The sequence below is a fragment of the Hemitrygon akajei genome, unplaced genomic scaffold (genome assembly GCF_048418815.1).
Source record: "Hemitrygon akajei unplaced genomic scaffold, sHemAka1.3 Scf000048, whole genome shotgun sequence".
NCBI classification, from domain to species: Eukaryota; Metazoa; Chordata; class Chondrichthyes; order Myliobatiformes; family Dasyatidae; genus Hemitrygon; species Hemitrygon akajei.
The window spans coordinates 7,245,779-7,264,200 of record NW_027331934.1 but is presented as its reverse complement, the minus strand read 5'-3'; the positions used below and the strand labels follow the sequence as shown (position 1 = coordinate 7,264,200).

Genomic DNA, 18,422 nt, shown 5'->3' with positions numbered 1-18,422 from the left:
CTGCTTCTGGTCTTAGTGGGTATTGTGGTCTCCTGGGTGGAATTGCTCCTTTTTTCAGCCTTATTTCCACCGGACTAGCTGTTTTTATTTTCCCTACGTCCGTGTCATGTTGTGACCACAGAATAGACGGCAACTCATCTAACCTTTCATCTTTCTGCTGGCCTCTTTCCTTTCCCAGCAAGGGCATGTGTGGTTGGGGAGTTATTTCGACCTCTCTCACTGTTCCTACCATATCTTCACTGACCATTATTTTAATACAATTGTTGTCTTCTGATATCCACACCTCTGGCGTGATTTTCCTCCACACTGTTACGGTTTTAGCACTCTTAACTAAAGGTCCTAAGTCTTTAGACTGATATCCCTTATTTACCAATAAAGTTACGTGGGGCGCAGCCTCCGGTATCCTGTACCATTTTTCTAAAAAGGTGTTCCACTTAACTTGTAAAGCTGCCCCTTGCTTTCCAATTATCACAGCCCCCCCTTCCAGGTGCTGTTGGGTACATACCTCCAGGTGTCATCTCTCCTCTAACTCCCTGTTCTGAGTCTCGTCAAAAATCACTGTACAATGTAGCTCAGATTTGGGCATTACAGCCCTGGGTAATATAGCCTGCACGCCCTTTTTCCATTTTTCCCAGGTTTCCTGAATCTGATCTGCGATGTCTCCTATCCAAAAGACATTAGCCTTCTTGTCTTCTTGCGCTATCAATTGAGCCCCTGCTCTTTTCACACTCAGTCCAGTTCTGGTGCATTCTAATTTTAATTCCAGTTTCAATAAGGCATCTCTGCCTAACAAATTAATCGGAGTTCCTTGAAATACTAGCACCGGCAAAACAATTTCTTTATTTCCCATTCTCAACCGCACTGGAGCCGGGCACTGTGTCAGCTGTGTTTTCCCCGAGTACCCTACCGTCTTAATAAACTTTCCTGACATGGGAAGGTGAAGGGCATACTGTGGCTGTACGCAAGTGTACGTGGCTCCAGTATCTATCATCATTGGTGTCAGTTGCCCTTCTAACATAACCTGAACAATGGGTTCCTCAACTGCCTCCCTTGTTATCATTGGGTAATGTCCCTTCCCATTCAAGTTCTTGGGGTACCCTAATACCTCGCATAGGGGTTCACAGGTCCGCTTGGGACTGGTCCTTGGCTAAACTTTAGTTCCCTTCTTATCGGGTCCTGCTGGTGTGTGACAGGCCATAGTATAAACGGACAATCTCTTCTCATGTGCCTGGCTGATTACATTCCCAGCACAATCTCTCTACCTCTCTTTCCCACTGTTTCCTCACTGGTCCCCTTTGCCCATAGCTCCTCTGTCCCCCTCCTTGGGACTTCCAGTCCTGTCTGGGCTGTTTGAATTTAGTCTGTCCCTGATAGGGCATTTGTGAGAATGCTCCCTCAAAGACATTTATTGGCATGAGGTTTTCCAGCCCTTGTCTTACAGTATGATCGGTCCCTCCATATAACAGTGCTTTGTCCAGTTCGATGGCTGTACTCGAACTGGTGGTTGCTGGCAGCATCTTTTTGTTTTTCTCTTTTTCCTTCTTTTTGAGTTCTTCGAGCTGCATTTGTATTAACTTTCTTTGCACCTCTTCCTGCTGCTCAGCCAACCTTCGTTTGTCTTTCCGGTATTTCTCAACCGCATGGACTACGTTGTCTCTAAATTCTTGTGGTCATTTACGTCAGCCCAACCACTTCCTCCAGTTTGGATTTTACTTGTGGAGGCATTGCATCCAAAATGCTATGTCGGAACAGTGAGGTCATAAATAAGATATTCTCCACCTCTTGCTCAGTCTCCAGTCTCCACCTTTTCAACTGGTTTTCTACGTAGGCTGCTGGGTTTTCAGTGTCTCCCAGTGGATCCCCTTTTAAGGCTTTGGGGTCCACTTTAGGTGGATAAAGCTTTCTGAGGGCCTGCCAGACCCTCTGCCTCACTCTGTCAAACCCATCTCCATCAGTTCTCGGGTCGTTCGAGTTTACTATGCCAGCCATTTCCATTAGTTCGTTAAATTTGGAGGTTCCCATCAACCTTATCAACAGTGCCTTCAAATCTCCCATAGCCAATAATCGTCGCGCTGTTTCTTCTTCGAAGGCTCTAATCCATTTCCCTGCTCCTTCATGTAAATTGGGCAGAGTGTTTTTCAGCCCTTCTAGGTCCTGGGATCCCCAAGGGATATACTGCACTTGTCCTGATCCTTTAACTAACAACGGCATCATTCTTCCTCCTTCTTCCCACCTGCCCCGGCTCTCCTCCTCACCTGACTCCCCAACTGCCTCAGGGTATGTCTTTACTGCCTCCCACACAAATGTCTCCGGGGTCCTGCTCTTCCCTCGGTCTCCCTGTGCAGTCCTCCCTTTCTGTCTTGATTCAATACTTGGTTGGCCCCTAGAGTATTTTTCGCATCTCTCCTGGCAATCCCCTTTCAGTAACTTATCTAGCTCTCTCTCTACTTCCGCAAGTCGCTCCCCTACTGCCTCCTTCTGTCCTTCTAGGTTTCTGCCCCCTACCTCTTCCCCACAAATTCTCGTATCCTCTCTTTCCACTTAACACTTGCTCCTCTGATGAGTCACTTTCTTTTCTAGTCTGTTTATTTCTATGGTATAACCGATACTCCTCATACTCCTTTTCCTCTCTCAAGTATTTCATTCGTTCAATCCCTTCTTCCATTTCTCTCTGTACCTGTTCTATCTTTATCCTTTCTGCCAGTATCTCCTTCCATATCGCCGCTTTTTCCTTCTCGTATTGTTTTTTTTCCTCCTCATTATCCCAAACCTGTACTTCTCCCTGCATGTTTACTGTTCCCGTCAGCAGGGGGCACTGTTTAGGGGTTCCTTCCTCATTATAGGGAGGGGGTTTTTCTGTTTCTTTCGCATCCGGGTACGGAGCCGAAGCCAGCTTCTCACCATACCCTTCTCTCTCTCTGACAGGCTGTTTCTCCAGCACCTTAGTGTTTTCCTCGCTTGTAATCAATATTCTACCTGTCCTCCTCAGCCTTTCCCCCTCCATTCTGAAGAGTTTTAGCACTTCCACTTCTCGTTCTCTTTTTTGCCCTCTTTTCTTAGATTTATCTGTTGGTTTGTCATTTTTTATTAGTCCCTCCATTTCTTCGCACAAATTTACATCAAACGTTCCTTCTCTTGGCCACTTTGTGACCAGGTTTTTGGTTCTTTTTTCTCATTTTTCTGAAGTTTTTCTGATCTCATTTTTAATTAACGGGATTTTTTTGCTCAGAATCTCTACTGCTGTTCCTTTACCTGTCATGTTATTCGCTCTTTTTAAGGTATTTCAGAGATTCATTTTGTTTACTGGATAATATTATTTCCTCTAGTCTAACACCACGTGGACTTTTTCTTCCTAGTCTAACACCACGTGGACTTTTTCTTAACTAAACTTACTCTAATTCTACGCCTAGTCTATTTTCCTTTCCCTGCCCGTTCAGCCCTTCGTTTCATACGAAGTGATACCCACAGGGATTTACCAACACCACGTGGAATGTTTCTTAACTTAACTTCTTATTAACTTATTTGTACTTACCCTCACTGCAATGTTCTTGATCAATCCTCTGAGCCTCCTCTATTAACCCCCAATTCTGCCAGATTCTTTGGACCGGAGAGACCCTTCGGCAGTGGTTCCACACTTCTGAGACTCCAAGACCTCCCCAAAGCCAACAGAATTCTTAGTCCAAATTGTCGCGAAAAGCACTTACCTTTTGTTTGGGTGTACCTTTAATTCTGTTAGCCTTGTGGGGGTCCCTAGAGGGCTAGGAAGCGTCCCCAATCTGCCGTTTCCTTTCCGCGGGTCTCTATCTGGTCCTGCCGCGGTCGCCAATTTTGTCGTGGTTTCTCGTGCCCCACCAATGACCAAGAGATGCAGAAGATTCTTCCAGAAGGGTTAAACTTTAATTTGCAAATCAAAGCTGAGACAGTCATTGAGCTAATCGCTGATTGCCCCCCCGATCCTCGGACACAGCATTTTTTATAGCAATCTCCTGATCCAGTTGTATTAGCATATGTAATAGGTCTATAGTTGCGTATTACACGTACCTCACGTACATCATGTCCCTATTGTTTCTACTCATTGCTTTAATCATGTTCTAATCTACATCTCTTAGCTACCTTTCATTAAGATACCATTGTCTTCTACATTTTTAGGATACATGCATAGCAAATAATAGTTCTAGGATTATGTGACTTAATTATGTTCTAATCTACATCTCTTTAGTTCTTTGGCTACCTCTCATTAACATACTATTGTCTTCTACATTCTTAGGATTTCAGTCTGCTACTAAATTGGGTACATGCATAGCAAATAGCAATGTCAGAACTGACCAATGTTCTAATCTACATTTATTTAGTTCTTTAGCTACCTCTCATTAACATACTATTGTCTTCTACATTCTTAAGTTTTCATTCTTCTACCCATGCATATCAAATAGCAGTTTCAATCAAATAGCAAGTTTCAAAACTGACTTCATAGTTTTGGTAAATTTATACTTTTATACTCCAATAACAGCAAGGGAGATGAGGCTGAGTACAGAGCTATGGTGGAAATCTTTGTCACATGGTACGAGCAGAATCATCTGCAGCTTAATGTGAAAAAAACTAAGGAGCTGGTGGTGTACCTGAGCAGAGCTAAGGCACCAGTGACCCCTGTTTCCATCCAAGGGGACAGTGTGGACATGGTGGAGGATTACAAATACCTGGGGATACGAATTAACAATAAACTGGACTGCTCAAAGAACACTCAGGCTGTTTACAAGAAGGGTTAGAGCCGTCTCTATTTCCTGAGGAGACTGAGGTCCTTTGATATCTACCAGACGATGGTGAGGATGTTCTATGAGGCTGTGGTGACCAGTGCTATCATGTTTGCTGTTGTGTGCTGGGGCAGCAGGCTGAGGGTAGCAGACACCAACAGAATCAATAAACTCATTCGTAATGCCAGTGATGTTCTGGGGGTGGAACTGGACTCTCTGGCGGTGGTGTCTGAAAAGAGCATGCTGTCCAAGTTGCATGCCATCTTGGACAATGACTCCCATCCACTCCATAATGTACTGGTTAGGCACAGGAGTACATTCAGCCAGAGACTCATTCCACCGAGATGTAACACTGAGCATCACAGGAAGTCATTCCTGCCTGTGGCCATCAAACTTTTCTAATCTTCCCTCGGAGTGTCAGACACCCTGAGCCAATAGGCTGGTCCTGGACTTATTTCCACTTGCAAAGATTAACTTATTATTATTTAATTATTGATGGTTTTATATTGCTATATTTCTACACTATTCTTGGTTGGTGCGACTGTAACGAAACTCAATTTCCCTCAGGATCAATAAAGTACGTCTGTCTGTCACAGGTTCCACAGTGTTAAAATGAGAGAACAGTTGCTGTAGATTTTATCCGTCATCTTTACAAATCTACATACGAATTTTCACCGAAAGTGACTTGTCATGAGGGGTATCATCTTCAAATGAATAACCACATCACACTCAGGCAAGGGTTAACACATAAGTGGTCTCCACAGGATATCCCAAATCAGATCCACTCCTATGGGTTAAATGAGGTGACAACCACACATTCGATGTATGGTGAATGGATAATTATCCCACCCTTGTGGGCATAGGAAAGTTCTAAACAGTGACCTTTGGCCACTAGTTCCCTGGTTTCAATCCTTCCATTTTTCATCCGTCTCCATCTGACTCTGAGTGTCTGTGTCCTCAGTTAAAACTAAACAAACTGCGAGCAATGTAAACAAGCTGCAAGTCAGACTGACAGTCCATATCAAACAAAACCTAGGGATTCATAACAATGGCCACTCCCCACTATGAACTGACTTGTGTTCCAGTAGTTGAGATGACTGAGTGAATCCTTTCCCACAGATTGAGCAGGTGAACGGCTTCATCCCAGTGTGAACTTGCTAATGTCTCTGTAGGTTGGATGACTGACTGAATCCCTTCCCACATTCTCAGCAGGTGAACGGCTTCTCCCCAGTGTGAGCTCGCTGATGTCTCTGAAGGGTGGAAGAGTTTGTGAATCTCTTCCCACATTCTGAGCAGATGAACGGCTTCTCCCCAGTGTGAACTCGCTGATGTACCAGTAAGGTGGATGACTTAGTGAATCGTTTCCCACATTCTGAGCAGGTGAAAGGACACTCCCCAGTGTGAACTTGCTGGTGTGCCAGTAGTTGGGATGACCGAGTGAATCCCTTCCCACACTCTGAGCAGGTGAATGGCCTCTCTCCAGTGTGAACTCGCTGATGACTCTGTAGGTTGGATGGATCAGTGAATCCCTTCCCACAGACTGAGCAGTTGAACGGCCTCTTCCCAGTGTGAACTCGCTGATGCTTCTGTAGGGTGGATGAATCAGTGAATCTCTTCCCACAGACTGAGCAGGTGAATGGCTTCTCCCCAGTGTGAGCTTGATGATGTCTCTGTAGATTCGATAACTGAGTGAATCTCTTCCCACATTCTGAGCAGGTGAATGGCCTCTCTCCAGTGTGAACTCGCTGATGACTCAGTAGGGTGGTTGACCGAGTGAATCTCTTCCCACAGACTGAGCAGGTGAATGGATTCTCCCCAGTGTGAACTCGCTGGTGTCTCTGTAAGTTGGAAGACAGAGTGAATCCCTCGCCACAGAGTGAGCAGGTGAATGGCTTCTCCCCAGTGTGAACTCGATGATGTCTCTGTAGATTGGATAACTGAGTAAATCTCTTCCCACATTCTGAGCAGGTGAACGGCTTCTCCCCAGTGTGAACTCGCTGATGCTTCTGTAGGGTGGATGAATCAGTGAATCTCTTCCCACATTCTGAGCAGGTGAACGGCTTCTCCCCAGTGTGAACTCGCTGATGACTCTGTAGGTGGGATAACCGAGTGAATCTCTTCCCACAGACTGAGCAGGTGAACGGCTTCTCCCCAGTGTGAACTCGCTGATGACTCTGTAGGTGTGATGACTGAGTGAATCTCTTCCCACAGACTGAGCAGGTGAACGGCTTCTCCCCAGTGTGAACTCGCTGATGACTCTGTAGGCGTGATGACTCAGTGAATCTCTTCCCACAGACTGAACAGGTGAACGGCTTCTCCCCAGTGTGAACTCGCTGATGAACCAGTAAGGTGGATGACTTAGTGAATCCTTTCCCACATTCTGAGCAGGTGAAAAGCCACTCGCCAGTGTGAACTTGCTGGTGTGCCAGTAGTTGAGATGACCGAGTGAATCCCTTCCCACACTCTGAGCAGGTGAATGGCTTCTCCCCAGTGTGAACTCGCTGATGACTCTGTAGGGTGGATGACTGAGTGAATCCCTTCCCACAGACTGAGCAGGTGAATGGCTTCTCCCCAGTGTGAACTCGCTGGTGACTGTGCAGGTTGGATGACCGAGTGAAAGTCTTCCCACAGACTGAGCAGCTGAATGGCCTCTCCCCAGTGTGAACACGCTGGTGTGCCATTAGGTCAGATGACTGAGTGAATCCTTTCTCAGATATTCAGCAGATCACCAGCCTTTGCCCGGTGTGGTGTGAACTGATTGGTGTGTCCACAGGTGGGAAGACCGACTGAACCCCTTCTCACACACAGAACAGGTGAATGGCCTTGCCCAGTGTTAACTTGCTGATGTACCTTCAATTGTGATAACCGAGTGAATCCATTCCCACTGTCTGAGCAGGTGAATGGCCTTTCTCCTGTACAAAATGACGGGCTTGCCAGTTGGTCAGATGACCGAGTGAATCCCTCCCCACTGTCTGAGCAGGAAGGGTGGTCGATTGAATCTCTTGCTCCACCTTCTTAAATATCTGGACAGAGACAACAAAACTGGTGTGCCATGTTTGAACTTCCTGGAGACAAATCCCTTGTCATTTTCAACCTGTAAAAGATTTACAAAATCCATCAATGGGTTTAGGACAACATTTCAAATGAGATTACATGAGTTGCCAAGGTTTGATCTGGTATCATACTGTTACAGTGAGTTTCAACCCAAGTTGGACAGAGAAATCTTCTCCTGACTGGGCAGAGAGCTGGTATCTGCAATGACAATCAATTCCCTGATGCTCTTCCTGTTTCTATAAGAATGGGGCATTTCTGCCGTCTCCAATCTGTGACCTGGCTCAGTTTGACTCTCTCCATTGGTATTATTCCCTGTTCCTGCTGAGCTGCATGGGTTCCTCAACCCACAATAACTGAAACAGTCTCACGCAATTAGTCTTTCTTGATGTGCATCTCCCCATTGTAATATTCCCATGGGGATGAATAAAGTACCTATCTATCTATCTATCTATCTGGGATTTTCTTTTATGTATTATTAACTTAAAGTGCCACAGTTTTAATGCCATATAGAAAATTCCTGTTGAGGTGAATGGTTGGTCTGCACAGCTGTTCAAAAGACAGAGTGAATTTTTGTAATATTTCACATTCTTGTAGAAAATTACAACACAGAAACATGCCCTGTGGGCCATCTGGTCTGTGCTGAACTATTTAATCTGCCCACTCCCATACCCCTACCATCCAGGTACCTACATGAACCTCTGAAATGTTGAAATCGAGCTCGCATGCACCACTTGAGCTGGCTGCTCATTCCACACCCGGATGACTCTCTGTGTGAAGAAGTTTCCCCTCATGTTCCCCTTAACATTTCACCTTTCAGCCTTAACCCATGGCCTCTGGTTGTATTCCCACTCCATCTCAGTGGTAAAAGCCAGCTTACATTTACACTATCAATGCCCTTCTATCACAATCAAATCTCCCCTCAATCTCCTACAGTCCAAGGAATAAAGTCCTGACCTACTCAATCTTTCCTTATAACCCAAGTACTCCAGACCTGGGAACATCCTTGTGAATTTTCTCTGAACTCTTTCAAAGTCTTTACATCTTCCCTGTAGATTGGTGACCAAAACTGCACACAATACTCCAAATTAGGCCTCACCAATGTCTTCTACAAGTCAACATAACATCCATCTATTGTTGTCAGTACTTTTGTTCATGAAGGCCATTGGGCTAAAATCTTTCCTTCCGTCTCTATCTAACTGTGATACCACTTTTGTTGAATTAAGGACTTTCTTCTACAACAGGTCCCTTTCTTCTACAACACTCCTCCGTGCCCGACCAGTCACTGTGAAAGACCTCCCTTGGTAGGTCAGACCAAGGTGCAACAACTCACACTTGTCTGCATTACATTCCTTTTTCCATTTCTCAAACCATTTTGCCAGCTGGTCCAGATCGCACTGCAAGTTTACATGCTTTTTTGGCATTGTCTAGATGGGACAAAGAGCCTGTTTCTTTACTGAACTTGTCCATGTTTCTATGGCTGAGAAGATGGCCAAACTTGTTTGGAAGGGAAAGGGTAGGAGTGACAATTGAGCAGCAGTGGCTGGAGTTTCTGGAGCAATTCGGGACCTGAGTGATTCCACAGAAGTGGAAGCATTAGAAAGACAGGAGGACACAACTGTGGCTAAAATGAGAAGCCAAAGCCAACATAAATGTCAAAGAGAGGGCAAACAAAAGAACAAAAACTATTCAGAAGCTTTGAGAAACCAAAAGAAGACAACAAAAAAATTCAGATGAGCTCAGTGCGTGGAATCATGATTTGTAGTCATTAATGGGTCTCGGTAGCGCCCAACAGTCTGAGGCATTTAGAGGAACAAAATATATGAGGCTTCAATTTCTCTTCAAAAGCAAGGTTCCCTGGACCAGTTACCTTTCAACTTTCATTTTGGCAGCCACATACAAACTCTGCATCCTCAAAAATTCACTTCTGAAGGCCTCCCACTTACAGGTACTCCTTTGCCAGGAAACAGCCTGTCCCAAACCACACTTGTCAGATCCTTTCTGATACCATCAAATTTGACCTTTCTCCAATTTAGAATCTCAACCCGTGGTCCAGACCACTCTTTTTCCATATTTACTTTGAATCTCATGGCATTATGATCACCAATTTCTGTCACCAGCCCTGATCATTTCCTAACAGCTTATTGCTCACTTCTACGTTGGGAAATCTACGTACTGATTATGGGCACATTTGAGAAACTTTACCCCATCTAGTCCTTTTACATTATGGGAGTTCCAGCCAATATATGTAAAGTTAAAATCACTTACTGAATCAACCTTTGTTTATTGACATGGCCCACAATCTACCTACAACTTTGTTCCTCTAAATCCCTCAGACTGTTGGGTGTAAACAAGTCCCAATAATGGCTACAATATCATAATTCCCTGTCCTGAGCTCATCTGGCTTTCCTATGATGCTTCTTGCATTGTGATATACACAGCTCAGCACATTCATCGCACCAAGCTCAACCATTTGATTGCTGACACTATCTGAGGTCTGAACAACATTTGACTCATGTAAAGAAAACAAACTCTCCCTCATTGTCACAAAAACAAAGGAGCTGATTGTGGACTGCAGGAGGAATGGAGACAGGCTAACCCCTGTTGACATCAAAGGATCTGGGGCTGAGAGGGTGAACAGCTTTAAGATCCTCGGCATAAACATCACCAAGTATCTCACATGGTCTGTACATACCGGCTGTGTTGTGAAAAGAGCACAGCAGCACCTCTTTCACCTCAGATAGTTGAAGAAGTTGGGAATGGGGCCCGAAATCCTGAGAACTTTCTACAGGAACACAATTGAGAGCATCCTGACTGGCTGCATCACTGCCTGGTATGGGAACTGTACTTCCCTTAATCTCATAAACCTGCAGAGATTGGTGCGGACAGCCCAGCGCATCTGTAGATGTGAACTTCCCACTATTCAGGACATTTACGGAGACAGGTGTGGGAAAAGGGCCCAAAAGATATTGGGGACCCAATTCACCACAACCACAAACTGTTCCTGCTGCTACCATCCAGGAAACGGTACCACAGCAAAAGGACCAACAGGCTCCAGGACATCATCTTTTACCAGGCCATCAGACTGATTAATTCATGCTAATACAATTGCATATTTATGTTATACTGACTGTTCTATGCACAAACTATTTATTATAAATTACTATAAATTACACATTGCACATTTAGATGGAGATGTAACGTAAAGACTTCTACTCCTCATGTATATGTATGTAAGAAAGTCAATTCAATTCAAATCACCCTCTCCACTATCTGTCCTGTCATTCTGGCTCCCATTCCCCCTACAAATCATTTTAACCACATCAGCACCCCCCTCCACCACACTTGCTCTCGCAGCCTTACCACTAGGATATTAGTCCCCTTCCTGTTCTGTTCCCCTAACTAATGAATCCTCTATCACACCTTTGACTTTCCTCTGCCAGGTAATCCCCCCCACTACTTTCTAAAGTGTTCCACCTGTTGCTGTGGGGGATGGCCACAAGAGGACTCTGCGATGGGTATGTAACCTCATTCCCCTTCCTGACTCTCACCCAGTTTCCTGTGTTCCGCACCTTGGGTGTAACTCACCTCTCTTCATATCATATCTATCTCCCCCTCCACTCCTGGATGATCCAGAATTCATCCATTTCCAGTTCAAACTCCTTAAAGTGCTGGGTTACAAGCTGCAGCTGGATACACATCTTGTAGGTGAGGGCATCAGGGACACTGGAGGTCTCCCCACCTTCCCACCAATGTCCCCTCTAATTTGTAATGACAAGTGTGCACATAAATCATGTACTGTGTATTTTTTTTACCCAGTGACAACATGTGCACAGTGAATTTTATATAGAGAGGTATTCATTTTCACAGCTAGCAAATCACTGTCAATAAAAACGTTGATCTCCTCTGGGTTCGATCGAGTTCATCTGCACTCTCACACAACCTATGTAGCAGGCCTATAGTGGGTTATGAAGGATTTTCTCGCAAGAGCTTTTGCACACTGTCCATATGTGACTTGCTTGCTAAATGACGCTTTAAAAAGTCAGATTTCCAAATTTCACTCCAATTCTTCCCATTTGCAAATTCTCCAGCAACTTTTGCATCACCACAATACAGACAGGTAACACCAGTTTCTGTGTTGTACATAAATATTTCCCCTAAACCCTCTCCAGATGACTGACGGTGATGAACTCGGAGATGGCAATGCCAATGAATATGAAGGGAAGGGCAGTGGTCTGTCTCATTGGAGTCTGGCACATTTCTGATGTGAAAGTTACTTGTTGCCCAGGGCAAAGGTGTTTGATATTATCATGTACCCAGAGAGAATGGGTCAAAACATGTTCTCACCTGTAGAAAAGTTCAGAACAGGAGGAGGTAGAACAAACTACACAGACGCAAAATGCTGGAGGAACTCAGCAGGTCGGGCAGCATCTATGGAAAAGAGTACTAATGCTGAGTTCCTCCGGCATTTTGTGTGTGTCACTTGGATTTCCAGCATCTGCAGATTTCCTCTTCTTTGTGACTGGAGGTAGAACAAAGGTAATTTTCTCTACTGCTGATGCAAAAGATTTTGTTCCCTTTCTCCGAGTTCCTAATCCTTGCGTTTAGACAGCTGGAGCTCAGCTCTGTCTGAGAGATCCATCGGTTCCAATTCCCTCATCAACCGGAAGCTCCCCGGGGCCCGTGTACGGATCGTGGGGCTGAGAGAGAGCGGGAAGAGAGCAGGACTGTCCCGGGATTGTTGGCCACGGTGTCCGGATTTCACAGGAATTGTCCCAAAGTCGCTGTATAATATAAACACACGGAGAATCGCTCTTACCTGCACCCGACATTTTCAAGGCCTTCAGTGTACTGCGTGCATGCGTGATACTTGGGGACGTCCTCAGCCTGCCGCCTGCGCATTTCATCGGTGCTTCAGCGCCGGCGATATTCTTAACGCATGGCCCTCTGGGTAATCACGGTGCCATTAACCATTTCTGCAAGCACCAGTTCAATGTCCATACCTCATTCTTTTTCCCTGTGTATAGAAAAATCAGTAGCTGTTTTAACTCAGAAAGTGGCTCCCATAAACAATATACTCAATATCAATGTTTATCTAATGCCAAAGTAAAATGCAGTTATAAAACACAGGAGATTCTGCAGTTGCTGGAAATACAGAGCCGCACACACACAAAAGCTGGAGGAACTCTGCAATTCAGAGAGCAACTAAGCAGCGGAGTACACAGGCTAGGCATGCTGAAGGGGCTCAGCCTAAACATTGTCTATTTATTCCTCTCCACATTTGCTGCCTGAAATTAACCACCTTTTTTTCCGGTCAACCAGTTTACAAACGTTTCTGATCTTTCTTTTGTAGCCACATCCTACTGGTTTGATTCCTCCTCCTCCTCCTGGTAAACTCTAGACCCCATCTCTCTCTCTGGAGCACCAAAGCCCTGACTCAGGCTGGCAAATCTTCGGTTTCTGACTCTGCACCATCGAAGGAGACAGGCAAGAGTTGGCTGCGGGTCTGGTCCAATACGGGAAGGAGTTTGAGGTGAAGACGGGATATCTGGTAAGACAACCTTTTAATATTGACCGATCCCAAGATGCTGTACCCCATCTCTGTGCAATTTCAGGCCAAAAAGTCTGTCGCACCAACTGCCCCCCTGTCTGGATCACCACAAAAGAAGGACAGACGCTCCCATCCATTTAGCAATATCCCCTCAATCCCGAGGCAACGTTTTATGAGGATGAAAGCTCTTTTGTGGATCCAGCAGGATAACAATATTCTGACTATGCAATAATGATGGACGGTGAAGTAATTAAGCAGGCATCTTTTGAAGCAGCTGTCTCCACCCAGAAGGCTGAGCTGTTTGCTCTGACTCATGCCTGTATCCCAGCAACAGACTAAAGTGCGCACATTTACACAGACTCCTGTTATGCATTTGGAATTGTACATGACTACGGGGCTCTCTGGGAACGTGGGGATTCCTGACTTCCTCTGGCCACCCCATTAGTAATGCCACCTTTGTAAACAACTTACTCACCACTCTACAGCTACCTCGAGTTTTGGCTATTATGAAATGTGCTGCCCACACACGCATGTCCGACTGTGTCACTAAACACAATGCTCTAGCAGATCAGACAGTGAAAAGTGCGGCACAATCCTCAGTAGTTGTAGCCTCCTCGGGTTCCCGTCAAGCAACCCTCCATGACTAAAGCAGAACGGGTTTCCCGGACATGTGGGAGGTACGTAATTTTCAGGGGGACACCTCTGAGGAGGAGCACAAACTGTGGTCCCAGATGGGGGTGCCACAAAGACCCCAACCTAGGTTTTTGGATCACCCCAGCGGGACAGGTTTGAGTTCCTACACAGTTTTTAAGAATATTGGTTGATTATATACATAATTGTACACACCTGGGAAAGGAGGGAATGGTTGTTAACCTGTACCCTGCACACCGGGTACGACTCCCTTGACAGGTGGACCCTTTTCTGTGTCTACAAGTTGATTTTATTGAATTGCCTAGAGTACATTGCTATAGATACTGCTTAGATATTATAGATGTGTTTAGTAGATGGGTTGAAGCTGTTCCATCTACCAATAATACTGTTATCACTGTTGTGAAGGTATTATTACGGGAAATACTTCCCGGGTACGGCCTGGCAGAGATGCTGAGCTCTGACAATGACCCACACTTTGTGGTGAAAGTAAACAAAGGGGTACGTAACGAACTAGCTATCCAGCAACAATTCCACTGTGTACACCACCCACAGGCCGCTGGCAGAGTGGAGAGAGCCAATGGCACTCTGAAGAGTAAACTGGCCAGACTAACAGTGGAGACTGGACTCACTTGGTTGATGGTCCTACCGATACCCAGTTCCACATGAGGGTTACCCCACAGGGTAAAACAGGGTTGTCACCAGCTGAAATCATTTATGGACGGCCCATGAAGACACCCTGGGGACTAAGACCTTGTGTACCATTGCTCCCAGAAAGTCTACCAGCAAAATTGGATATTCATACCCGAGGGGAAGACATGGGGAAATATATATGCCAACTAACCAAAATTTTCCAAGCATACATTCACAGGTATGACAGGCTTACAAGGAAGAGAACTACACTGCACCATGGAACCTGGGATTTTTTTTCCTGATGAAGAACTGGGATTGAGGGAAACTCGGACTGCGGTGGAGAGGACCATATCAGGTGTTACCGACCGCTCCTATGGCTGTGAAACTGAAGGGGCAATCTCGGTGGATACATCATTAGGCACCAAACATGTTACTGAAGGAACTGAATAGAAGGTCTCTCTCGGACTAATGGAAAATGTATTGGTTGTTAGTGGTGTTCATGTTTATGTCTTTGAGAGGGCTCACCCCAGCATCCGGGGGCCCCATGTTAACACATTTCTGTCTTTCTGTCATACCTATGCCAAACAGGTAGAACTAGGGGCCTGCTGGGTTTGTGCTGAAATTCCACAGCATGGTAAAACTAAGGTTCCAATGTCAGTAATCCCGCTCAACCAGAGTGAGGAATTCTCAGCCTGGGCTTTCTCAAATAACATCCAGGGAAGTGAGATGAGGACCTGTGGTCCAGACAGAGATGACTGTGGCTGTCAGTGTTTTGAGGGATGGTGTCTCAGGCCCCCATCAAACGGAACTTCCAATACTGGGAAACATGCATCCTGGCCATACTTGCAGGTGCCCAGCAGCCGAGAGGAACAACTGAGACTGATTGATTTTGGATGATTACTTTTCTCTCCTATGGAATAGCCAGGAATTCATGAGAGATAAATCAATTTGGATACAGCACTTGAGGAGCTGGCCACAATACTGCAGGGGCCCTGACAGAAACACAGGCCCAAGTAACAGAAATATCCACTGAAATGATTGCAATCTGGCAAACAGTCATACAGAATCGTACAGCTTTAGAGTTTATCCCAGCTGAGAAAGAGGGAACCTGTGCTGTTATTGACACAGAATGCTGCACCTATATCCCTGATGAATCTACTAACATTACACCCCTCTCCGAGCACACTGCAAAGGAGATTGACAGCATCAAGAAAGTAGGGCAGGATTTACACGGGTTCACCGAAGGGTCGAAATGGTGATCTTTGAAGGCCTGTTTGGTAATATGTGGGGCATGATACTGCATTATATCCTAATAGTTGTACATTTCTTTGTTACAATTACTGTTGTACCCTGTCTTTACCCACTGATAAGTCAATGCTGTCGTCAGTTGCTATCTCTGTAAGAAGTTACTGCGTTGTTGATAATGTAATGATCAAAAGGAGGGAAGGATAAAGTCTGTAAAATGGTTAACACTTCGTTAAACAATAGCAGCCTGTTTTTCTGAAAGAAACTGCTGATGATCAACCGATGTGCTGAGCCATGTTTCTTCTTGTGGGTAGCTAGCTAGAGTTTCAAGATGCTTATCTCCTTGCGCATTCACATGTAGAGATAGGATAGCTTCAGTCTGTTCTGTGTGTGTAAACCATTATGACTATTTTGTAGTTTGTCTTTAGGGGCTACAGCCTGTCATGTAGTAAATATCTTTGGCTCCAGCCTGTCTTGTGTGGGGGTATCTGGATGGATATATCTGTGGTGTAAGGGGAATTGTTAGTCAGTTAGTGGATTGGGTGGGAACAGTCACAGACTGTTCCTGTTTGAGCGACTAACTAAGTAAGCCCCGGGTGCTTGGAATAAAGAGTTTGTACCGTATGGTCTCAGAGTGACTTTATCCAGATTCGACTTCCACAGAGTGGGAGTGGTTTTAAAGGGCTGGGCTGCTGGAAGCACATTACCAGACCTGGTGTGTTTGCAACTGTGTCTGACAGAGGCATAAATGGTTCTTCTGGGCACATTCAGTCTCACCAACTATTTCCCACCTTCTATTGTACAGGTATGTAATGTATAAAGGACCAGTGTTTGAGTAAATGAGACTCACCAAACTTCCTCCTCACTGGGATCTCCAAGTCAGCTGATTCGGAGTTGTTCTCTCCAGTTGATGCTCTCAGTCCTCGGGCCAGTTCACTTGTTGCTATTCCCACATCTTTAGCCATGGTTTGCTTCCAGCTGGGGTTTTTCTTCCAATAAACCTCTCACCACAGGTCTAACATTAACCAGAGAGATAATGAAGCACATTAACAATGAAAAGGAGAACCAAACATTTCTGCTTAATGTTACTAAGAACAAAACTCACTGAAATTTAAACGTTGAAGCCAAATATAATAATCTCAGTGAACAATCTTTTATTGTCCCTCACACATCACAAAACAATATGGGATAAGAAGGAGCCACCATTCTGTCATGGTAATACATAAGACACAGGAACAGGATTAGGTGATTTGATCCATCTGGGCTATAAACGTGCAGGAGCAATGTGTGGTTAAGTGCCATGCTCAAGGATACAACGCACTGCTGGCCTGAGGCTCAAACTCATGACCTTCAGATTGCTTAACCACTCGGCCACATACACATCACAGAAACCACTCTCCCCACTAGACTTCCCAGTCCCTCGGTAAAGCAGGCAGTGAAATCAAAGATCCCCACAATCTGGGACGTTCTCCTTTCTCACCCACCCCAGTCCGGGAGAAGACACAACAGCCAGAAAGCTCAAGGACAAATGTGAACAGCCTCAGGAAATGAGGCGAGTTGGGGGAAGTTAACAGGACTCAGTGACCAACGTCAGATCCCCCAACACAACATAGAGGAAGCATCCTGACCCATCCGGGGACTCTGAGCACACACCACGTCATCTTGCATCACAAAGTGAAGGGTAGGGCAGATCTGCAGTAAACAGCCTCACGTGACCTGTTGGTGGGTCTCCCATTTCAACTCTGCGGAAATAGACTGCTTGGGCTCCAGGTTTGGATCATTCAATGCAGATTAAGCAAAGTCTACACATTTTTGACCAGCCCGGATAATCGGAAAATAAATGAGTAATTGGTCCTCAGTTTGGGGCTCACGGCCCACATCGGAACTCCCTGCTTGGGATCGGTCTCAATACTCACCGATGGGAACGCGATATCTTCGGCCCACAGACAGTGATCCCGACCCCTGGCTCCCCCACCCAGGAGGTGAGGACCCTTCCCTCGATCCTACAGATGATGCACTTCAGCACTGAGCAGAAAAGAAAACACCGCCCGGCCGGAGACAGTGAACATGCGCGAAGTGAGTGGCACATCATCCAGAGGGCAGGGCCTCGGAAACAGATGCACAGGTGCTGCCCATCTGCTGTTAAATGGGAGGGGCAAACGGGATCACGTGACCAGTCGGGTCTCCCACCCCAGGCAGAGTTTTCCAGCTACCCACCGTTCTGTGTAAAGAAACAAACATGCTGCTTACATCTCCTCTCACCTTAAATATATTAGACATTTCAACCCCCAGGAAAAATAGATTGTCTGTCCACTCAGAATCAGAATCAGGTTTATTATCACCGGTGTGTGTCATGAAATTTGAAAACCGTGCAGCAGCAGTTCAATGCAATACATATTATAGAAGGAAAAAAAAAACAAAATAATAAAAATAAACAACTAAATTATTTATAGTGTATCTGGGACCTTACTCTTTGTGATTTTGATAAATGACCTGGATGAGGAAGTGGAGGGATGGGTTAGCAAGTTTGCTGATGACACAAA

At 45.4% G+C, this 18,422-nt stretch overlaps 1 protein-coding gene across 1 annotated transcript; it reads right to left on the bottom strand.

The window, feature by feature from the left end:
• Positions 1 to 1,518: 1,518 nt before the first annotated feature.
• On the bottom strand, positions 1,519 to 16,844 carry LOC140720902 (uncharacterized). Its single transcript, XM_073035746.1, has 2 exons — positions 16,746 to 16,844; positions 1,519 to 7,459 (listed from the first exon to the last, which is right to left on the bottom strand). Exons 1-2 carry the CDS (start codon positions 16,842 to 16,844, stop codon positions 5,957 to 5,959), a joined length of 1,602 nt encoding a protein of 533 aa, XP_072891847.1. The 3' UTR covers positions 1,519 to 5,956.
• Between the last annotated feature and the right edge of the window lie 1,578 nt (positions 16,845 to 18,422).